The sequence below is a fragment of the Toxotes jaculatrix genome, chromosome 7, assembly GCF_017976425.1.
Source record: "Toxotes jaculatrix isolate fToxJac2 chromosome 7, fToxJac2.pri, whole genome shotgun sequence".
Classification (NCBI taxonomy): domain Eukaryota; kingdom Metazoa; phylum Chordata; class Actinopteri; family Toxotidae; genus Toxotes; species Toxotes jaculatrix.
The window spans coordinates 19,866,982-19,888,724 of record NC_054400.1 but is presented as its reverse complement, the minus strand read 5'-3'; the positions used below and the strand labels follow the sequence as shown (position 1 = coordinate 19,888,724).

Sequence of the window (21,743 nt, the reverse complement as noted above, 5' to 3'; positions counted from 1 at the left end):
GGGCTACAACTAACAATATTTTTTCAATACAGGTTAATCTGCCAGTTATTTTCTTGTTTAATCAATAAATTATTTTAAAATGTTATAAAATATTGAAAAAACGCCTTTCAAAAAATACTAAAATCTAAGGTGGCATCTTCAAATTTACCTGACAATCAGTCCAATTACCAAAGACAGTAAAATTACTATCACACAGACAAAGAAAAGCAGCAACTCATCACATGTAAGAAGCTAAAACCAGAGGTGTCCAGCTTTTTGCTTTAAAGGTGACTGAAGTTGATTCATTTTCTGCTGATCGACTATTAAAATGATCTATTGTTGGAGCTCTAAAGTATTTTAACAGAATTAAGCACTGCATTGTTAAAGTGCCAACTTTTTTTTTCTTTACAACTAATTAGACAACACACTTAAAAGAATGGGCAGTTTTTCTTTTTCTTTCCTTAAAAATCAGAAATACTTCCATGCAGTGTTAAAGATAACTGTTTCATCTTATGATTATTATTATTTGATCTTTTTTTAGTTGTTTGTGAGTTGACGGTATGTATGTTCCATTCTTTCTAGGTGATATGGAAGCAGCACTGTATAAAGACATTATGAAAGAGAGTTAAAATTACTATAAATAAAAAACATCCGCTCAAAAAGTACCTGGACTTCGTTTGTATTAGGTTGAACCTTGTTCCCTAAAGATAAAAAAAAATAATTTTTGTGTCAAGGGTCCAATTAGTAAATCGAGACCCGCTTTCCCCACAATCCTCGACATGTGGAATCCCAGATCCCGGCTCTGCTTTCCTTAAGAGTCTTATTTTGAAGTTTGACCGGAAACCATACTTCAATAAGTGTACATAACTTGACGTCTCTTAGAAAACGTTTTTTTTTCGCCTGCAGGCTGCTGTACAGTGCTCTCAGTACAAAAAATTCTTCATACATTGAATCTCGGCTAATTCACGTGGTACCATGATAAGTCGTTTGAGAGCTCACACAGCCCAGTAGGCCTGAACACCGCCGCCCTGTCTGTTGCTGCAGCAGCCCCCGTGTAGAGGGCGCACTGAGGCGATCACGGGGGTGTCTGCACAGCGGCTGTTTTATATTAACTCACTGTGTCCGTCCAAACGATTAACAAGCCTGTTATTGACTGATGAAAGCAGATAGGGTCGATGTCTCCGGCCGCGCTCTTATCTCTGCAAACAGGACACGAGGTTGTTCTGATGCACCGATATGTCGCCTGCCTAAACTGAATTACCCTAATAAATTATGCTCATTTCTAACAGATGGCAAACAAATGCACGATCAGTCTCACGTTTGATGCAACATTGCAGAAAGCGACGTGGTCTGTGGTTTATGCTGTGACTGTGGCGCCGTCACACAGCTGCAAAGGCGTTAAATTTACCTAAATATTTCAGTCTTTAATACCTTAATAATAATGCATTAAATACAACAGAGTGAGTAAAACTGAACAGATAATGTGAAGACACTTTTTTTTTCCAAGCAGGCCTTCCACAAAGAAAAACTAAACTCTTTAATGGAGCATAGCAATTCGTTTTCCATAGAATATCTCCAAATAAAAAGGCCGAACGTCATGAATAGAAAGTGCTGCTGTAAAACAATTGCTAAGTTGCCAACATATTGATTATAAGTCAAACATGTCATTTTGTGTCATGATCTGCAAAAACGAGAGCAGCTATCACATTTTTCCTCCAACTAAATGAAATGAAATTCATACAGTACACTACAGTAAGTAGGCCCAGCATGATGCAGCCATGTACCCATAAAAAAAAATCCATACACACTGTCATGCTCTCTCAAACTCAAATTCACCATAAAACTTATCAGTCCCATACAAACTGAGAAAGAGGTTCATGGAAAAATGAAGGCGGTGTTAGTATTCATCTAAGTTATCAGCTTTGGGGATGGAAAGGCCTCGGTCCTTCAGGACCTGCATTTTGACTTTCTCCGTCTCCTGTTTGGCCTGTTGCTGCAACCGTTGCTCCTCCAAAATCTCCTCAATGGAAACTTGCTGCAGGACTGTGTCGCAGGGCTTATCCACATCCTGCAGAGACAGAGACCATATTGCATCTGTTAAAGGCTTGTGACAAATTCGCAAAATATTGTGTACATTAAAACAGTTCAAACAGACTTGAGTGTGTGGTACACCCACTGAGTGATTAGCTGTGTTTAGTTTTCATTGTCTATCTCACAGTAATGGCACTAGTAGTGACTCAAGTGTTCCAGCCTGTTTAAACACCAAGCTGTTCACGTTTCACCCCCATGAAAACATCTGATTAAGGTTTAGTGCAAGGACTTTTTAAACATACAGTGTCTCAGTAGTTTCTTGTTGATACTTGCCACTGTTGGCCAGATTGTCCAACGTCTCACTAGATACTATCTGAAAAGGCACCAACCCCTGCTCAACCACAAACCTAGCCTGCTTGCAGACTGAATCACTGCCAACAGTTCCACTTTTGTCAGCAACCACAACACAAATACATTGATAATGAGAGTTAAATGAATAACGTGAAACTGAATTAAGAAATCAACCTTATTATCAGGCTCTGAGGCACTGGCAGCATAGTGATGCCCTGTATCTGAGTTAAAAATGAAAACAGTGTGTCACATTATCACGTCCTCTGCTGCCCAGAACTTCTTTGCAGCTCGTTCTTCGTTAATTATATGAGCTGCTACACTCAGCATACTGTGCACCCTCTGCTGCTGTAAAAATGCAGATGTGTGACTGACGGCATGAAGCATATTTACAGAGTGAGATATAGAGTCTGGGTTCATGAGTCAGGTCCCATACTGTCACTGTAATGTGCCTGTTAGGTGTCTTTGAACTAAATAACAAACATTAGAGGTGCACGATGATGACAAAAAGCAAATCTTATCAACGTTAACTCTTCTTTTTAGTTATGAATTTGGCTCAGCAGGAGTAGATACATTCCCTGCTGGTTTCAGATATCTTTCACTGTGTTGTTATTTTGTATGCACAGCATTTTACAGTACTTCAAGATGTGAGATGGATTAGTACGTTTTCACAGTTTATAGCTCATATGATCTGCAGCACTGCCAAAAAAAAGCATAAACTGCATACAAGTCATGTTATGATAAAGAACCATATATGCTGTTAAACAAAAACAAAAATGAGCAAATGTATTTTAGATTATAGCCATGAAATAAAAAAAAAAAAGCCAAAAAAATGTCTGTGCACTTTTGGCCACATGTTTACATGAACCTTCACTTCAAGATTCATTATTACTCTTAACTTAATATAATGTGTTAATGGCATAATTTTGCCATATTGTTATTATTATTATTATTGTTGTTGTTATTATATTAGTAGTAGTAGTAATTCACTACCATCTACTGTTGTTGAACCTTTGTGTCATTCCAACTCTCCCACTCACACAAATAAAAGGAGGACATTCCCACTTACTATCTCTCCCAGGAGGACCACATTCTCTCCTCTCACAATGAATATTCCTCTGGGGATGTCACCAAATTTTTTCCCCACGTGGATACGCTCAACTGTCTGATGAAAAACTAAATTAGCTGTGGAGGAGAGAAACAAGTTAGAGAAACACGGTGCCGTCTAACGCAGAGTAACACTTTTTTCAGGGATTCATATTCACATCTGAAATGAGCCTTTAAACTAATTAGCTGAGCACGTTTTGATGTGTTTTGAAGCTTCTATGAGGTGAAACAAGCGAGAGAAATGAGTTGTACCAAACTGATCAATGCTTCTGAGGTAACCGATCAGGGTCCTGCCATCTCGGAGCAGCACCAGGTGCTTCTCTGCAAGACACAAACAATACAAGCATGTTTAGTAACACCGTTCAACGATTACAGTTGATGCAGTGTATGTGTGTGTGTGTGTCAAGCACGATGCTACATATTGAAACGATTTCTCTCCCTCTCTCTCTCTCCCTCTCCCCACCCTCCTCTCCAACTTACTGTCGATGTCGTCAATGAGGCTCGCCGTCCCCGGTACGTAGTTCATTTTGGGCTACTGTTTATTCGCTTCGTGTATCTTTATGTAACCTTAAGCCATGAATATTTCAAAATAAGTTTCTTTCAAGAAAAGCACAGGAAGCGTCTTTATACACGCCAGGGATAAACTTCCTGTAGACCTTTAACCTTTTGGGCGCTGGATTACAATTCAGTTTCTGTTCGTAAAGACTCTGTAGGACCGCTGCTACAAGAATACATCTTTAAATAAACGTAGCACCAAAGACAGAGAGTTTTTGAACATTAAAATATTGATTATTATTGAAAAAATAATTACATTTTAAAGACCTTTTTCCTATTGGCTGATACCGTCCAATGACGCACACGCAACAGCAAAGATCGTATATGTACAGTAGACAGTGCCCGATTCGGAACAAACCAACACGCCTGGTCAAACATTACCCACATTAAATAATATTTATCAACCAAAATAAATATAAATCATAAATATATATTTAAGAAAATGTTTTTACTAATGCAATATGAACACAAATGACCGCAGAACCTGACGCCGCTCACTGAGTAAAGTCTTTGGCGGTGCCAGAAAAAAGCGGCAGAGTGAGAGCTCTGTAGTTTGACTTGTGCTCCTTATTAAGGAGACAGAACCGGATTGTCCGAGCTCGGCGTCATTCAGTTATTTCCTGATTCCAATCAAGCGATCTGTACTTCTGTGGAAAAACACCAGCATTGTCCAAACAGTTTTGGAGCCTCGGGTAGTTGGAGTTAGACTCGTTAAAGGTTTGTTTCTGGTATTTTTTTTTTCCCGCTATGGCAGATGACGGGACGGCTGCCGGGGAACGCGCTTAGCTTATGCATCATCACCAAATGCAGTCAGATCTGAAGTCTGGCTGGCCCGCCGCTTGTAACTCGGGAAATAACGGGAACTGGAATAACAGTATGGTAAGTAAGCGTATACGGCCTAGACAAACCCCCTGGGTTCTTGGTTGTGTTTACTTTTCAAACAGACGACCTGACCATGTACAGACAGCAATAAACACCATTACCCAGCTAGCTTGCGTAGAGCTCTGTCCATGCTAACTGGACGGCTAACGCAGCTAGCTGGCATTATGTAATAGTTACCGCTGCCCTGCTAGTTCAGCTTTTGCCCGAGTTTGTCACGTGTATCTTGACGTGACAGCAACGCTAATGTTAAGACAAATAGTACATATGTGTCAAAACCTACAGGACACGTTTAATTTCTCAGATATTCTGCATGGCCTCCTCTCGGTCAGTTGAACAGTGTTTATCTGCTTTGGACAAAACCGGTTCAGCAAGTAATGAATGAGTCAGTGCAACTGTTTGCTCAGTTATTGTATTTTCCGGGAGAAGCTGTTGAAAGTGTGTGGTTTACAGTTTCCTGTGTGTTTGCTTGTGCCAATCACAGCTCAGATTGTAAACCCTGGTATTTAAGCAGAGAGAGGTCCTCCTTAAATAACTTCTTTGTGATACTCTGTGTTCACAGGACGCTCCTCAGTATCCAGGCTACCCTCCACACTACTGGTATCCTCAGTCTCATTCCACAGGACACTATGCAAACACCTATCCCTCTGGGTCAGACGTTCAGCCACAGTACAATCCACAGGTACAGCTCTGACGCAACATAACCTGCCGCTCTAAATCCAAGGGCGTTGAAGTAAATCTTTCACCTTTCCCTCACATTTTATAATAGTCAGCTACTGTGTCTATTTTTTGCACCAAGACAATATCATCTTTCATCATTAATTCCCCCTCTTGTGCTTTTCATGTAGGTAATGCCTGGAGGTTATCCAAATGGCCATGGTGTCTACAGCCCAGCGCAGAGTCAATATTCAACGAGCGGTTTCCACCCGTCCAACCCTTTTTACTGTGCTGACCCCCAGAGACCGGCTCCAGGTCCTTATCCCAGCCAAGGCTGTCCAGCGGAGCAGAGCAGTGGGCCGTCTGGCCAGCCGCACTCTCAGCATCAACATCATCACTATCCTGGTCCACACTGTCAAGGGGTGAGTTCATTTTAATACACGCCATAGTAAAATGTAGTAAACAGTAGTTGCCAAATGTAAGATTAAATGTGATTGTTGCTGACTGTGTGTACTATTTGTAGTAAAAATAAAAGTAAAATTAATTTACTTAGTCTTTTTCTCTGAAACAAAGTTACCTTCACATCTAACGAAAATACCACATTTACCTGTCCTGCCTCTGCTCTCAGGCTCCTGGATATCCTCCTGGACCATACCCTCACTATAGTGAAGGTGGTCATGCAATGCCTCCAAACCCCCCGTATCCCACTGGCCAGTCTCTCCATCCCAGTCCTCAGGCCGAAGCCTGGGCACACTCTGGTGCGTATGCACCTTCCCAGCAGCAGTGGCAGCCAGGCCAGCAGCCTCCACAGAACCACTACGGAAATCCTGTCCGTCCACCACATCCACCAGCATGGCCGGGAACCGGAACTGGTGCTCCACCACCTTACCAACCCAAGGTAAGAATCTGCTTAGAATCGAAGTTAGAGACATGAAGTAATGTTTTGAGAATTAGAGCTCAAAAATGAAAATACCAAGTTTCACCACAGCACAGGAATAGGTCATTTTAATAAATCTGTACAATTTAAAAATGCCATGCTTCTATATTTTTGGGATTGAGGATTATCAAACATCTTAAGCACAGTCTTTTGTTTTGTGTCACATTAGGACCAACAGCACCAACGAGCCCCACAAGTGGGACCAAAACCCAGACCAACCCCATCCCCCAATCCTCCCAACGGAAAGCCTGCAGAAATAAGTTCACCTCCCCAGATGTACAGCAAAACCGGGAGAGGTGAGCCTAATCCTTCACAAGGTGAGCCCCCACCTTTTGCTCCGGCCCAGGCTCCAGCTCCAGGTCAGGCTGGACTTCAGCCCCTGAGTGATAACCCTGGCCTTGCTAGAGTCCAGCAGGTCATGGCCAGAGTGCTGCTGCTCCAGGAAGATGTCAGTGAGTTTGTTGGCAAAAAGACAGACAAGAGTTACCGCTGTCTAGAGGAATTACTGACCAAAGAGCTTCTGGAGCTGGACTCTGTGGAGACTCAGGGACAGGAGAATGTCCGGCAAGCCCGAAAGGAAGCTGTGCAGAGGATCCAGGCCATTCTGGACCGGCTGGAGAAGAAAGCCTTCTGAACTGGACTTATTTATAGGTTCATGGGCCACTAAATCTTGCTGTTTTCTTCTTCCAGATCTTCCATGGACACAGTGAGGGTCTATAGTCTTGTTCTTCAGAGCTGTGTTATCTTTGAGTTTTTGTTTTTCAACCTCCATGGTATAACATGCCTGAAGTAAATGGCATGGACTCGAGAACAAGAGTAATCACTGATACATGGAATCAACCTTCTAAAGCCTAATTATGCGGGTATAAGTGACATGGGGGCAGCGGAAGTGGAGCCTGATGGTTGTAGGTGTCTTACGACGTTCAGCCTCAGTGAATGACTGTGATGGCGACGCGACCTGACACTCTCGCTCAGCTTCTCTTTTATGTCATGCCTTTGCCAGCATAAAGCAGGACAGAGCCACTGGAAGATGGATTTATTTAGTGCCACATTGCAACGCTTAGTTGTCTCCAACCTGTGATACAGATTCAGATTCTCGTCATGCTGTCCCTCAGGATTGTGGGTCAGTTTTAGTCTGATCCTACATCTGACAACACGTGCACTTCCTTAGCTGTCTGTTATTACACGTCACAGACCATTTGCATGATCATGATATTGTCCTCACCCCCCGATAGCGTTTGTGCACTTAGTTGCCCATACTCACTTCGTCACGTCTCTGCAGGAATAGGTTGCAATGTTTTCCTTTTCAACTATGATCCCAGCCCTGCATGCACTGTAATGTCAGATTAGCACTCAATACAGTCATGACATCTCCAAGCTCATAATTGAACCTAGAGTGTAGCAGATTAGTGAAAACCCCCTAAAGATTGCTGTCCCCATTACTCACATTTTCTGCTTCCCAAATGCAGACCTAGAATCAGACCTACATATGAATGCCATGTATTTCACTCTAGGAACGACTGCTATTGCAGACACGTAAGGTCGTGGTTAAGAATTACTTGAAAAGCTGTTAAACTGTGTTCTTTTTCCTCCCTTCTTGAACACTTGGAATATATATAAGAATAAGCAAGTGAATGGTATTTTCAGAAGTAAGTTGCTGCAAATGGTAAAAGAAAGGATGTACATGAACATTTTCATTTATGTTGTGTGATTAAGGACAATGTTGATCACAGCGATTCGATCAAATGTTTAGTTTGACCTTGTTTCTGTTTTCTCTATCCAGCTTCCCAAATCATGTTCATGTGTAGAGCAGGTCCTTTTTTTCCCAGCCATTCTTGATGTGTTGATTTAAAGAAAAAAGAAAAAAAAAAAACAAAAAACAAATAAAAGAGTGCCATATTTCAGGGGATGGTTTTATATAATTAGAAAAAAAAATGAAATAAATAAAATAAGATGACAAGCTTTGCATGGAAAAAAAATCATCTGTCATATGTGTTCATTTTCCTGTGCTGTTACGTTTCTGTTTAGATGGAGCACAACTGTACAGTTTCAGATGTAATGCATGTTTCCAACACAAGATGGGAAAAATTGCCTGATAAACATTGAAATTATCAGAAGTGAGAAAAAAATGGAGAAATTATTAAATGTCAGTATATTTTTTAACCTGTGATCAAATGAACTTTATTTTTTGCCCTCACTTTGTTAGATTGTATTCAAATACAAATACAATTAACAGAGTAAGTTTCTCTAAGGTGAAACATTTAGTTCTCCATGGAGAGTGACTCCACATAAACAAGTGCATTTCTTTCCTAGTAGGTGTTGGAAAGTGAGAAATTGCTTGGGTTTTTAAATTTTTTTCTTCATTAAATTTTTTTTGTCAAGTGGAAACTGTTGCTGGGGTCCACTCTCCCTACACCTGCCATCCAGCATTCAGATCTTTAAATAGACAGCTATTTTGATGCGAAAGCATAGCACAGGCCCCTGAAGGCTGGTGGCACACAAGCTAGATTTAATTTGAGGGTCAAATGGCCTGACAACACTTGGGACACCCTGTGGTGAGTAAATCTGAAGCAAAGAAGCCCGAGACTAAAAATCACCTGTGGTATTCATTCTGCTCCAGTTGACACAGTGGCTGCAGGGGGCTTGCATAGGAATACATCTATTACAGCTCTCAGACAGAAGACACGTAAGACTTCTTTTTTCTGTTTTGCATACTTATAGTGGACTAGTTTGGAAAAGATAGAGCTGCTGTGTCACATCAGAAGTCTGGCTTATAACTCCCTGAGTAGAAAAAAACAATGTCATATACATCTAAACTTCCTGCATCGTGGAATGATACACCCCCTCCTCGGAAAGTGGAGATTGACCTGAGTTCACCTGGTCTTGCAGTGTTTGAGCTGGAAAGACTCTTGTTCACTGGCAAAGCCATCATCAGCCATGCAGACGAAGTGTGGCCAAGACTGTATATTGGTGACCAGTAAGTAATTCACTCTTTGCTTTTGGTAACAACCCACAGACTGGCCGACAAAAATGAAGCATGGCCTTGTAACTTTTTTCTTGTCGAATATTATTCTTGTGACAGAGCGGGAGGACTGAGCCCTTGGTCGACACTTAGATTCAGAATCCTCACATGTAAAAGCGCTAAACTGCTCATAAATCAGATTTAAATGCAGAATGAGTAACTTAAGATCCCTCAAGCTGCATTCCACATTGCGTAAACTACAGCTATGATATGTGAGAGTTTCCACCGATGCCTGGGCATGAAAGCGTGTCTCAGGTCTCTAACTCACATGTCTGAGATGGTATTCTAGGTGTCAGTCCATCACCATGAAATACGTAGCATGCAAATGGTTCATCGGGAAACGCGTGTAACATTATACCGGATATTCTACCCACTGTAAATAAATCCAGAGTGTTGTGTTTTACAGACACAGTGCAGAGAACAAGGCTGATCTGTACAAGCATCAAATCACACACATCCTGAATGCAGCTCACAGTAAACGCAGAGGACAGCCAGATATCTATGAGGGAATGAAGATCACCTACATGGGCATAGAAGCTCATGACTCCTGTAACTTTGACATGAGCGTCAACTTCCACGCAGCGGCAGACTTTATCCACAGTGCTCTAAGCAGAGGAGGTAAGGGTGGTAGAAAAATCTTAAGGCAGCTTAAAGATGATTAGAAATGGTGTCTGTTTAGAAATTAATGTTGCAACGTGATGTTTCTCAGGCAAAGTGCTGGTGCATTGTCATGTAGGAGTGAGCCGTTCTGCCACCCTGGTCCTGGCTTACCTGATGCTGAAGCAGAACCTGACCCTCGTGGAGGCTATCTGTGCTGTGAAAGATAACCGTGGTGTAATCCCTAATCGAGGATTCCTCAGGCAGCTCATCAAACTAGATGGCCAGCTGTTCGGCAGACATCACTGAACCCTGTCTGATAGTATTACTGGTCAGCTTTCATGGGTCCAGAGCATGAAGAAAAATAGAATAAGGATAGTTCAAGTATATTCCATTATTGCAAATTATGGAAAATATTTTTTTGAAAAGAGATCTATTGCATCTGACCCTTTCTTGGGTCATATATTGATTGCCATGAACTTTAAAGTAAAAATATTTATATTCTGTTGGTTTGTATGTGTTAAATGGATTGACATTTTACATTAAAAAGAGAGATTTGATGCAGCTTTTGTCCGTTTAATTTACACACCAGCTCTTCTTACATAATAAAATATTCAATGGATTCTGGCTGTATCATACAAAGTATAGACTAATGACTGTAGTCATCGCTGACATGCATGTTGGTGATAGCACACAATGACTGGCTTTTGCATTTATCTTGTGCAGTCTCGGTCTGATGCCATGGTTAGACTGTAATCATTAAACAGAATAAATACAGTGGCCAAGCAAACAAGAGGTTGTGATAGAGAATAAACAAAATCAAAGTTCAGTTGCTTCGATCAGTCTCATAAAGGGGACATCCCCCTCTGTCCAGCCTGTGCTTCACTGTCTGTGGTTGGTGAGACACTCTGAAAGCTGCAGCCAGAAGAAGGTAAGTGGTTAAGAAGATTTAGAGAGAGCTCAATTTAGCATTAATTTAGTTTAGCTTTTTCATATATAACATGTTCAACCACTCTGCCAATAGATGCACAGTTACAATTGTGATTTAACAGCACACAATGGATATTAACATATTGTCAGAGCAGGACTTGTTTTACCAATTTCATCCTCCATCCATCCTGTAATGTTGTAATATCAGGAATTTGAAATTAAAGTCTCAAGTATTAACCATCAAATTATCACAACTAAATATGCAAGAATTAAAATGAGCCCCACCCACTTCAAATCAGCGAGAAAAATAGAGAGAGAGAGAAAGAGAAAGAGAAAGAAATGTACAGAAATCTGTGTGTAAAACGACCAGTGTTGTGAGAAGTATTCAGATCCTTTGTCAGAAACCACTGGTTTAATATTTAAATATTTAACAATTAACTGTATTTTAAAAGCTTGTTATATTATTCTTAATATAAAATAATCTTAAAAGTAACTAGTAACTAAAGCTGCCAAATAAATGTAGTGGAGCATAAATTACAATATTTCTGTCTGAAATGTGGTGCAGTGGAAGTATAAAGTAGCATAAAATGCAATTACTTCAGCAGAGAACTGTTCTAACTCCTTCTAAATAGTGTGTTTTTGTAGGAACCAACAACTCACGGTGAGATTGAGAAAAAAAAACTTCCAGGGCCTTTAAAACAACATATTCACTGAATTTGGTCTAGCAAACATTGTGTAACCCAAATGAACAGTGCTGCACTTTTGAACCCTTCTCTTAGTTCACCATGATGCGGGCAGTCCTGGATATCTGGATCTTATCAGCAGTAGTCTGCGTGGGGAGAGGCCATCACCATTTAGGTCATGGCAAGGTCAGAGATCAGGCAGACCAGGACACTGCAGTGGAAGGCGACAACAGTGTTTCACTGGTGTCCACAGCAAACAAAGAGTTTACCTACCGTCTGTACAAGAAGCTAGCAGCTCATGCTGACTCACAAGGCAAGAATGTCTTCTTCTCACCAAGAAGTGTGTCCGTCGCTTTGGCTGCCTTATCTGTGGGAGCACGGGGGGGGACCCACCAGCAGCTTTTCAGTGGTCTGGGTTTCAACAGCACCCTACTGACGCAGGCAAACGTAGATCAGGCTTTCCGTACGCTCCTCGAAAGGGCGAACAAGACGTCTCAGCAAGACACCAGTGAAGGGACCGCTGTGTTCATGGATAACAGCTTCAAACCAAACCCTGATTTCCTGGATGTCTTGAAGCAGTCCTACTTTGCTGACGGGTTTAATGTTGACTTCACCAAAAGCTCAGAGAGCGCCAATACCATCAACAGGTATGTGGCGGAGAAGACCAATGGGAAGATAGACAAGCTGGTCGAAAGCCTGGATGAAAACACTGTCATGTATCTCATCAGTTACATTTACTTCAAAGGTAAAAGGTCCCACGAAATGATATTTGATTTGTGTCTCTCTCATTCTAAGGTCTCACCTTTAAGTCTGACATAGCATTTCTAAGCTGTGTTTTATTTCTGCTCATCACTGTCAAACAGGAAAGTGGCAGATTCCATTTAGTCCTGACCTGACCAGGAATGACGAGTTCAATGTGGATGAGAACACCAAGGTTCAAAGCTGCACCAGTCCTGTTCAGAATGGACTTGTCACACTAATTATGCATCATCGTGCACCCTTCATACTGTGTATTTCCAATTAAAGTGCTTCAGGTTTAAATTGTCATTTTCCAGGTTCCAGTCCAGATGATGAATATGGAGGACAACATTGACATCTATTACGAACAAGCAATTAACACATCAGTCCTCCACCTTCCCTTCAACAGCTCCCACTCCATGCTGCTGTTGTTGCCTGACAATATGACAAGGCTGGAAAATACCATTTGCCCAGCCCATGTCACCAAATGGCTGAAGTGGATGAAGTCCAGGTTAGGCGAAATCATCCTTAGGTTTCTAACATGGACAGTTTGACACAGAATAAACAACTGATCTTTCTCTTGTCAGATCAGCTGTTACTCTCAGATCAATCACTGTATGTTTGTCTATTCCCCCATTTTTAGGAGATATGATATATATGTTCCAAAATTTTCCATCAAGTCTTCCTACAAGCTGAATGACGTGTTGACTGAAATGGGAATGACAGACATGTTTGGTGATCGTGCAGACTTGACTGGCATTTCAGAGGGCCAAAAACTGGCAGTCTCAGAGGTAAGCACAGGGAGCATATTATTGTTATCATTGCACATTTCCTTCCCTATATTTCATCCACCTGTTATCTCAATTTACCCCGACTGTACCTCAGGTTGTGCACCAAGCTACCCTGGATGTGGATGAGGTCGGAGCCACCGCTACAGGTGCTACAGGCATCGGCATCACACTTCTGTCCTTCCGCCACATCCCTGTCTTGAAGTTTAATCGTCCTTTTATGGTCCTCATCATCGATCGCACCACAGAAGACACCCTCTTCATTGGCAAGATTATCAACCCAAACAAATGATGATGGAAACATTTTTGTTTGCTCAAGCACATCTGTTGCATCACAACTGAAATACAAACACATAAAAAAAAACATTTAGTCTGTGGTCTCTTCCTTCATGACTGTTTTACTGTTTCTGAGTGTTTGTTTTTATACATAGTTTTTGAAGGAGAAATAAAACATGGATAAAATATTATCAACAGGCACTCCAGTTAGCTTTTGGGTATCATTACAACAGAGATCATCTTTTTTAACAAATTCAGGGACAATGGAGCATTTTTAAATTCATACTACAACTAAATTTTTCGACCAAGCAAAATGATAGAAATAGAATGAGTTAGGTGACAAGTTAGTTTTAAAGCAGCCCAACACAATCAAACCTTTTCAAGTGACAATTGTGTGGTTTATCCATCTTAATAAAATCCCCATGTTACCATATGTGGTTATACTTTGAAACAGCTTCTAATACAATGTGAAAACATGACAGAGTATGACAGCTGCTGGACCAAGTACATGGGGGCACCAGTAATAATGAATAATGATGTATGTATGTAATTTAAGCATGTTTTCTGAACCAATCAGAAGAGGGGGTGGGTGACTGCACCAGTGGACTTTATTTCAACATCTATGAATTGGTGGTACTTCCTTTGGAAAGATTGGGAAGGCATGGTGGTTTGAATGTTTTAGTCCATCAACAACAAATGCTGTTTATTATATTTTATTACAGTGCAACAATTACATTTGTCCTCAGAATTCGTATAATCTGCCGTGAGTACGGTTGTATTATCTTAATTGTTTTATCATGGCCACTGTGTCAAATGAACTAACTGCAGTGTAATCAGCCGACTGTGGGAGGCAGCAATGCGTCTCTTGGAGTCTGGTCTGCTGGAAACATAAATTCCACGAAGAAGAAATTTGTCGCGTTCTGATTGGATGGCTGTAAGTTTGTTTCAGACATGGCCGAAACCGGAGGAGAGGGAACGCAGGATCAAGGTGGACCATATTTTCACAAAGAAAGAATGAAATACAGCCCCGAGGAGGAGGCCAAGCTGGAAAGGCAGCATTTTTGGAGAATAATCGATGCTTTTAGATTTTACAGGTATAATAAAAATGCTTTAAAATAAAGAACGAGCCAGGCTTTCTGTCAGTAAACGATGTTGTTAGCAAATAACAATAGCAAAGGGCTGATAACTTTGGTTTATCTTTATTAGTTATAATTTATCTTTATTTAAACGTTGGTCAATTCCCACAGTTAAGTCACCGTGTATTTAACCAGGTTTCTGTTCCATTTATTGGATCCTATTCTGACTATAAGTCCAGTCATCTCAGGGCACCATCTGAACACCATGATCCACCCGTTGTCTCTCTAACACTGCTCACCTGTTAAAACAAACTGAAGAGTGGAGTAATGTAATGTAGCATTTTGTAGTAAATAAAATAGAAAGCGTTTGGACCAAATGCTGTGTTGTGTTGCCTCTTTGGCTCCTCCTGGTGTGAAAACTCTTATCATCTGTGTTTCTTCCTGTCAGGGTCCATGTGCAGGAGCAGGTCAAGCGTGCTGAGCGTCAGTTTCGGAGCCTACCGCAGCACCACCAGAATTTACTTCCAAACGTTTTGTCCAACCTAGTACAGATCAGCCAGTGTGCGGACCACAACCAGGAGGTTCTGCAGGCCATCATTAACAATAGCTTCCACATGTTTGAGAACATCGGATACGGCGAGAGGGTAAGGCTTGCCAAAACCAGGTTGTATAGTGTGCAGATACTTGGATACTTAAATATATGGATACCTTTTGTGGTATTATATTTTATTTAGTGTGTTTTACGTCAAGAATTTATGTAGATGTATCCCTCTTCATTCTTCCTTAAGGAGGATCCGAGGAAGGTACGCCCATCCTCTACGTTTGACATGGACAAGCTTAAGTCCACCATAAAGCAGTTTGTCAGAGACTGGAGTGAGGTGGGCCAGGCTGAGAGGGACTCCTGCTACCAGCCCATCATCCAAGAGATCCAAAGACTCTTCCCAAGTGACCAATAGTAGGGAACACATGCATGTCAAAAACAGAGATGCTGCATCTTTTATCCAAGCACACACACAATAGAGCAATTGTGTACCTTGTAATAATTCTGACTGATGATAATGTGACTTGTTCAGTGTTTTCCATGTGATATGTGCATTTTGTACATTTTATTATGTCAGTGATGTGTCTAAGGTGAGCGTGCTGGTTCCGGGAGCTGGGCTCGGCCGTCTAGCCTGGGAGATAGCTCGGCTGGGTTATATATGCCAGGGAAACGAATGGAGCCTCTTCATGCTCTTCTCCTCAAACTTTGTCCTTAATAGGTAACGCAGACACTAACACTCCTGTAACTCTGCCTGCCTTACACAAGACCTAGGGATTATCACCATTCTGTCCATATGTTCATGTAGAATATCTCTGTATTTTGTAAGCAATCACAAAAAAACCATAATTCTTATTCATACAACTTCATACTCTGCAAAATGCTACCCATACTAATAAATTTGGACTTTTCCATTCAGGTGTGAAAAGGTGAACGCTCTGACCCTGTACCCTTGGATCCACCAGTTCAGCAACAACAAGAAATCCTCCGACCAAACACGACCAATCAGATTCCCTGATATCAACCCTCAGAGCTTACCACTAACTTCAGACTTCTCCATGGTAGCAGGGGATTTTGTGGAGGTCTACACTGACACAGGTAAATAAATGCTGTTGGGATTCAACTTTCATCATTGTAGCATGCAGCTGTGCTGCATAAACCCTGAAAGAGAGATATGCCTATAAGGACTTAAGGTAATGTTTGTGTATTCATCACCTCCTCTGGGGATTTGCAGCCTTGCACTTGAATGAACTTTATTTCCATTCAAAATGTCCTTTCAGACAGAGCTAACGCTCATGGTGTATTCAGTTCATGCCCTCAGTAAGTGCTACAAAATAACTGTACTAGATCCAGTTGCCTTGCAGTCTTTAAATATTACAAAATAACAAGAAAGGCAGCAGAAAAGCATATGGTTATGTTTGGGCTTTATTAAGGATACACATTTTATTTTATTTATTTATTAAGTAATTACATTATACAATATTTTACTTACTACTATAATAAATAGAAGGTTTATAACATTTCATTTTAAAAAACAATTCATTGATCTGTGAATTGTGCACCTTAGTACAATTAATTAAAAGTGATCATGCTATGTTATATTGTCTGTTTCTGTCAGATTCCTGGGACTGTGTGGCCACCTGCTTCTTTATTGATACAGCTCATAATGTCATAGAGTATGTTGAGACCATCTGGAAGATTCTGAAACCTGGAGGAGTGTGGATCAACCTGGGTGAGTCGCTTTTTGTAAGAGAGCTACATGTAAACTTGACTGGGGAACGAATGCTGTCCATCAGTAGATAACCTGCTGTTGTCGGAATATTTAGATGTAACAATGACCTGTTAATTAAAGCTGTTTGAGTTGGATGCATTCTAGGAGTAATTTCTTCCGTTTATTGTTGTTATTTCATTTTTGGTTTTCCAGATTTTACTCAGTTTACTTAAACATAAATACGTCAAGCCTTTAGAGAGGTGGTTCTCTGTGGTGAAGACATTGTCATTTCTCCAGTTGGGAAAATGTGAGACTGGAGCGAGCGAGAGGGACCAGTGTTTCTTGTGGAGCTGAACCTAGTTAGTGTAAAAAACAAAACAAAAAAAATCAGTCTAATTTTAATCTATATTGGAAACAAATCTGCACATTCAATTAGTGGCCGTAATGCATTTGGTCTATGAGGTCACAGTACGATCAAACATAAAAAAGTATTCTTTTATTGGGCTACATTATAATCACGTTTATATTTGACCTGTTATCAGCAAATAAGAAAACACAATAACAAAATGGCACAAGAAAAATGTACATCAGAGTTACTGTTTGTTTTAAAGGTTTTTGGATGATATCTTGTCTTGGTCAGTAGAAATACTGCTGTGTGCTCTGTGAGTCTTATGACCAAATACATGGATAAATGTTTAAAGGTGATATTTTGGAGTGTCAGTGAACACATCTCAGAATTTAAATCTTTAATGTCTCTTCAGGTCCACTGCTGTATCACTTTGAGAACATGGCCAATGAGCTTTCAGTTGAACTTAGCTACGAAGACATTAGGACAGCAATGGTTAAATTTGGCTTCCACATTGAGGTAAACCAGACACTTTTGTCAACATTCATAGCTTAACATCATGTTTCTCTTCAGAAATTATGTTCCGTTAGCAAAGCAGTATTCATATTTCATCTGCAGGTGGAGAAAGAGTCCATGCAGACCACCTACACAGAGAACGACCGCTCTATGTTGAGATACATTTACGACTGTGTCTTCTTTGTGGCACGAAAACCTGCAGACCTGCACTTTAACTATCAAGAAGACGACCAACAACAGAGTTCTCCACCGGCTGCTAAGTCATCACGGCGAGAGGGCCCCGACCTCCTGACGTGACATGAATTCCTTTGACAAAAAAACGCCAGCACAACCATTGACTAAGAAAAAATTTGACTGAGAGAAAGAAAATGTAAACGGAAGAAAATGTCAGTGGACATAAATTTTCTTTTTTTTTGTCATATATATATTTTTTATTATGCATCTCATGGAGAAATGTGCCCAACTTTGCAGGTAATATGAAATATTACAGTACTGTGTTACCTGACAAACGTCTTAATACTAAACATTTCTTCATCCTTGGGTTTGAGATGAGCCAGTGACCCATGGCTGCTATTCTGTTTTAGTGGTTTGTGTGGTCAGCTACAAACCATGAAAAGTACATTTCTTTTAACTATTACGGCCTTACACATTCTTATCTCCATTGACTTTCACTGCCTGTCTGTGTGTGCGTGTGTGCATGTGTGAGGGAGAGAATGGAAAACGTGATGTGAACATTTGCTTTTGAAATCTATTTATATTTCAAATATGGTGCCAGTAACCACATCTACTCATTTGCATTGATCATCAGTCACTTCTGAAAATGTAATCAAACATGTTTCAGCTTTTCAGGAATAAGTTGTTTTAACGTTGGAGATGAGTTTCATTTACTTTTCTGGTTTCTAATCACACTTTGGAATAAAGCCAAACATTTTAAAAATATATATTTCCGTATGTTTACTAAATCGCATTTGATATCATTTTAACGCAAACTCTAAGGCCACTTTAAAGAATTCAACTTTTTTTCAGCATCTTTTATTTCAGCACCAGGCAGGTGCTACAGTTTGTCCACTGATGTCATCAGCAGTGTGACCTCAGCTCAGCGTGTTGCCTCCTTCTGAGTTTGAAAGCGTTGGCTTGTTGACTGATGTTGATGCGTTCTTTGCGAGAAGTCGTTCTTGGACTCAGGGACTCGTCTGCAGTGGCAGTTCTATAAAATCCATTTGTAAGTGACCAAACGGTTTTTCTGGAGGTGGGTGAGCACTCTGCCTACATTGTTAGTAGCACATATATCACACACACATTTTTGCAAAACTTTTTGGGAGAAGTTCATATAACAATATCTTGCATAGTGAGGGAACAGATATGTTGGCAAGCGAGGTTAAACATTTGGTTCATAGCAAATTTTTATCATTGACTGCACAACCTGCTTTTTTCCAGCCAGTCTTTTCCTCCTGTGTTGCTCTGGCCTGTAGTTCCTGTGAGTCAGCTGTGGTGTGCTGTGTTAAAACTCATGTACCCATTCTTTTCATAAGCAGTCTGTGTGAATGGTCTGCTGCAGTCAGGTAGGGCAGGGATTGTAGAGCTGGTTTCAAATCACCAAATGCTTTTTCTGCTTCCGGCGTCTAATTAACTTTATCTTTTGTGGTTAGGGCCTTTTCCATGAATGATTGCTACTAATGGTGCCTCAACTTCAGCAGTAATTTGGTGTCCACTATCTGCAGTAGGATGCCACTCCTAAGAAACTCATGACCTGCTTCTTAGTGTCAGGCTTTGGAATAGTTTGAATGGTTTCAATTTGTTTGGGTGAGAGGGTTTTGCCCTCTGCAGTGATCACATGACCCAAAAAGGAAACTATTTCTGAGGCGAACTGCAGTTCAGATAAGCTTGCTTTATGACCGTTACCAGCCAAGTGTTTGAGCAGAGCAACTGTGTGTGTTAAACAGGCTTCTTGTGTGGGAGAGCAGATCATCAGGTCGTCAACATACTGCGAGAGAGCCCTACTTCTTATGTGGTATTAAAACAATATACAGTGCCCGCATTCAGCTTAATGAAGGAACACGTCTTTGGACAATACTTGAACTCTATGTCACAGTGGGATTTATCAGGTCTTTGCTACTTGGAATATTGTCACTGGTTGACATTTTCTGTTCAGTGTGAAGAACTGGACTCATGACCTCTGTATTTCTAAAACTCTATATGAACCTGATCACAGTGTACTGTGTGTAAACTGAAAGCATGTAGAGCAGCATGAATGTACCCGCCACAGGAAGAGCAGAGACTCTGGGCGGGGATAGACACCGGTGCTCTCCTGTGATTGGTTGTCCAATAATTTCACTACCGGTTCTCAATGTTTTGCGACTGGACTGAATACATCCAGGCAGTGTGATGCTGCTATTGTCTGTGTCACAGTAACACGTGTTTTAGGTTGACTTCTGCACACCGGTGCACCGACAGAGCTGACATTCATGGCAAAGAGACGCGCCGAGGACACTCTGCTGCACCATTCTCCCTCCAAAAGATGTTACCGCTCACTTTGCAGTGTTGACATGCAGCTGGAGACCATGCCTCCAACCGCGGGTGTGAGCCTCAGTCCCCCGACCCTGCTGTCTTTGCTGGGCAGCCGCTGCAGAAAGAGGCCGTACTATTTCGAAGACCCGGAGCAGAAAGAGCAAGAAGAAGAAGCAGCAGCAGCAGGTCTTTGTCGCAAGGCCACAAACGACGGCAGCAGAAAGCATGCGGACAATGTTTTGAAGGTGCAGACTTCTGGAAGTTTCCAGGACCGTCACAGCTCCAATGCACACAAGAAACGACCCCGGGAGGACTGCTCGGGTTCAGAGATTGTTATTCCTCAAGCTAATGATAAAGTAAGTCACTAATAATGCAGCAGAAGTAAAAATTTTCAGTCTGTAGTGCTGTTCAGATAGAGAGAGTCGGTGTCATGGCAGTAAATGTCCACTAGATGTCACCCTTTACCCCAGTTGCTGTAGAAATGTCTCCTGTGCTCAATCCTTCTCTCTTTCTCGCCACTCTTAGGCTGCGAATGGAGATGGCAACACTGAAGACTGCGCCTACAACTCCTTCCAGTACTGGAGAGTCCCCTTACCTGAACTTGACCTCTCACTGCTGAAAGATGTCGACAGTCATTCCCAAGCAAAACAAAAGTTGAAAGTCAAAGACTCTTCTTCTGATGCCATGGAGACCTGAGGATGAGAGGTGCAGCGAGTCTCGTCTAACATCAGCACTCAGACATGAAGGTTGCTAGAAATGCATCCAGGTGAGATGCAACAACCTGATATTGCAGATCGCCATGCTAGCCCTGTAAGACTGATACAGGCTGGAGCAAGTGAGCCTCCTGTTAGTGTAAGATCAGGAGAAGCAACAATAAGATCTGCACTGTAACAGCGATGGATGTCCATCCATCCTCAGATTGTAGGTGTATATAGGCTGTAGGCTGTAAATTTTCTTTTAAAAATAATGCCCATTGTGTGAAAAGTATTTCAGACAGACTGGTGTACAACAACAACAGTTGCTTTTTTGTTTTGCACTTAATCCCCGTCTGTTCAATCTACATTAGTATTTTATAAACATATTTGCATAATGTTGTTAAAGCAATTAGTTATGAAAAGCTGGGTCTGCGCAGGACAGTTCACCACTTCATAATCTATGATCTTTCAGAGCTTGCTTGGTGTAACTCATCCCAGAGTTGCTTATAGATTCTGTGACGGATTTGTAGATGTGGGAAATATTGAATACACCTTGTTGAAGGCTTTTGTGGATCCTGTATTAGCACTTATATTACATGTTACTGGTGAATCTCATTGCAAATCAGAGCTTACTGTCACAGCCAGCTGTTTTCATTTTCAATAAAGACAGTTTTCTATACTCCTGTGTTCATATTCATTTTCTACAGATTTAACTTCTTTTTTCATCAGTGTATCTGTCAGGGGAAGTGCTATTTCACTCAGTGAAACACTGAATGAGCCAGAGGGACACATGTTTGAGGACATCCTTAAATTAAATATATTCTGT

General features: G+C 41.1%; 6 protein-coding genes across 6 annotated transcripts; 5 read left to right on the top strand and 1 right to left on the bottom strand.

Annotated features, from left to right (window-relative positions):
* Window positions 1-1,497: 1,497 nt before the first annotated feature.
* Window positions 1,498-4,108, bottom strand: lsm1 (LSM1, U6 small nuclear RNA associated). Its single transcript, XM_041042532.1, has 4 exons — window positions 3,946-4,108; window positions 3,718-3,786; window positions 3,428-3,543; window positions 1,498-2,047 (listed from the first exon to the last, which is right to left on the bottom strand). Exons 1-4 carry the CDS (start codon window positions 3,989-3,991, stop codon window positions 1,877-1,879), a joined length of 402 nt encoding a protein of 133 aa, XP_040898466.1. The 5' UTR covers window positions 3,992-4,108; the 3' UTR covers window positions 1,498-1,876.
* Window positions 4,109-4,612: 504 nt separating this feature from the next.
* bag4 (BCL2 associated athanogene 4) lies at window positions 4,613-8,656 on the top strand. The gene is made up of 5 exons (XM_041043070.1): window positions 4,613-4,899; window positions 5,462-5,581; window positions 5,748-5,978; window positions 6,185-6,454; window positions 6,663-8,656. The coding sequence occupies exons 1-5, from the start codon at window positions 4,810-4,812 to the stop codon at window positions 7,125-7,127; spliced, it is 1,176 nt and encodes a 391-aa protein (XP_040899004.1). The 5' UTR covers window positions 4,613-4,809; the 3' UTR covers window positions 7,128-8,656.
* Window positions 8,657-9,081: 425 nt separating this feature from the next.
* Window positions 9,082-10,672, top strand: LOC121184624 (dual specificity protein phosphatase 26-like). Its single transcript, XM_041042417.1, has 3 exons — window positions 9,082-9,470; window positions 9,922-10,133; window positions 10,225-10,672. Exons 1-3 carry the CDS (start codon window positions 9,292-9,294, stop codon window positions 10,419-10,421), a joined length of 588 nt encoding a protein of 195 aa, XP_040898351.1. The 5' UTR covers window positions 9,082-9,291; the 3' UTR covers window positions 10,422-10,672.
* A 250-nt stretch (window positions 10,673-10,922) lies between these two features.
* On the top strand, window positions 10,923-13,621 carry LOC121184055 (serine protease inhibitor 2.1-like). The gene is made up of 6 exons (XM_041041421.1): window positions 10,923-11,043; window positions 11,822-12,470; window positions 12,589-12,659; window positions 12,781-12,974; window positions 13,107-13,254; window positions 13,349-13,621. The coding sequence occupies exons 2-6, from the start codon at window positions 11,828-11,830 to the stop codon at window positions 13,541-13,543; spliced, it is 1,251 nt and encodes a 416-aa protein (XP_040897355.1). The 5' UTR covers window positions 10,923-11,043; window positions 11,822-11,827; the 3' UTR covers window positions 13,544-13,621.
* An 857-nt stretch (window positions 13,622-14,478) lies between these two features.
* carnmt1 (carnosine N-methyltransferase 1) lies at window positions 14,479-18,644 on the top strand. The gene is made up of 8 exons (XM_041042761.1): window positions 14,479-14,621; window positions 15,052-15,247; window positions 15,392-15,558; window positions 15,722-15,862; window positions 16,061-16,239; window positions 16,760-16,873; window positions 17,614-17,717; window positions 17,817-18,644. The coding sequence occupies exons 1-8, from the start codon at window positions 14,479-14,481 to the stop codon at window positions 18,009-18,011; spliced, it is 1,239 nt and encodes a 412-aa protein (XP_040898695.1). The 3' UTR covers window positions 18,012-18,644.
* A 1,436-nt stretch (window positions 18,645-20,080) lies between these two features.
* On the top strand, window positions 20,081-21,596 carry wu:fa19b12 (uncharacterized protein LOC560551 homolog). Its single transcript, XM_041042763.1, has 2 exons — window positions 20,081-20,578; window positions 20,748-21,596. The coding sequence occupies exons 1-2, from the start codon at window positions 20,180-20,182 to the stop codon at window positions 20,916-20,918; spliced, it is 570 nt and encodes a 189-aa protein (XP_040898697.1). The 5' UTR covers window positions 20,081-20,179; the 3' UTR covers window positions 20,919-21,596.
* Window positions 21,597-21,743: the final 147 nt, after the last annotated feature.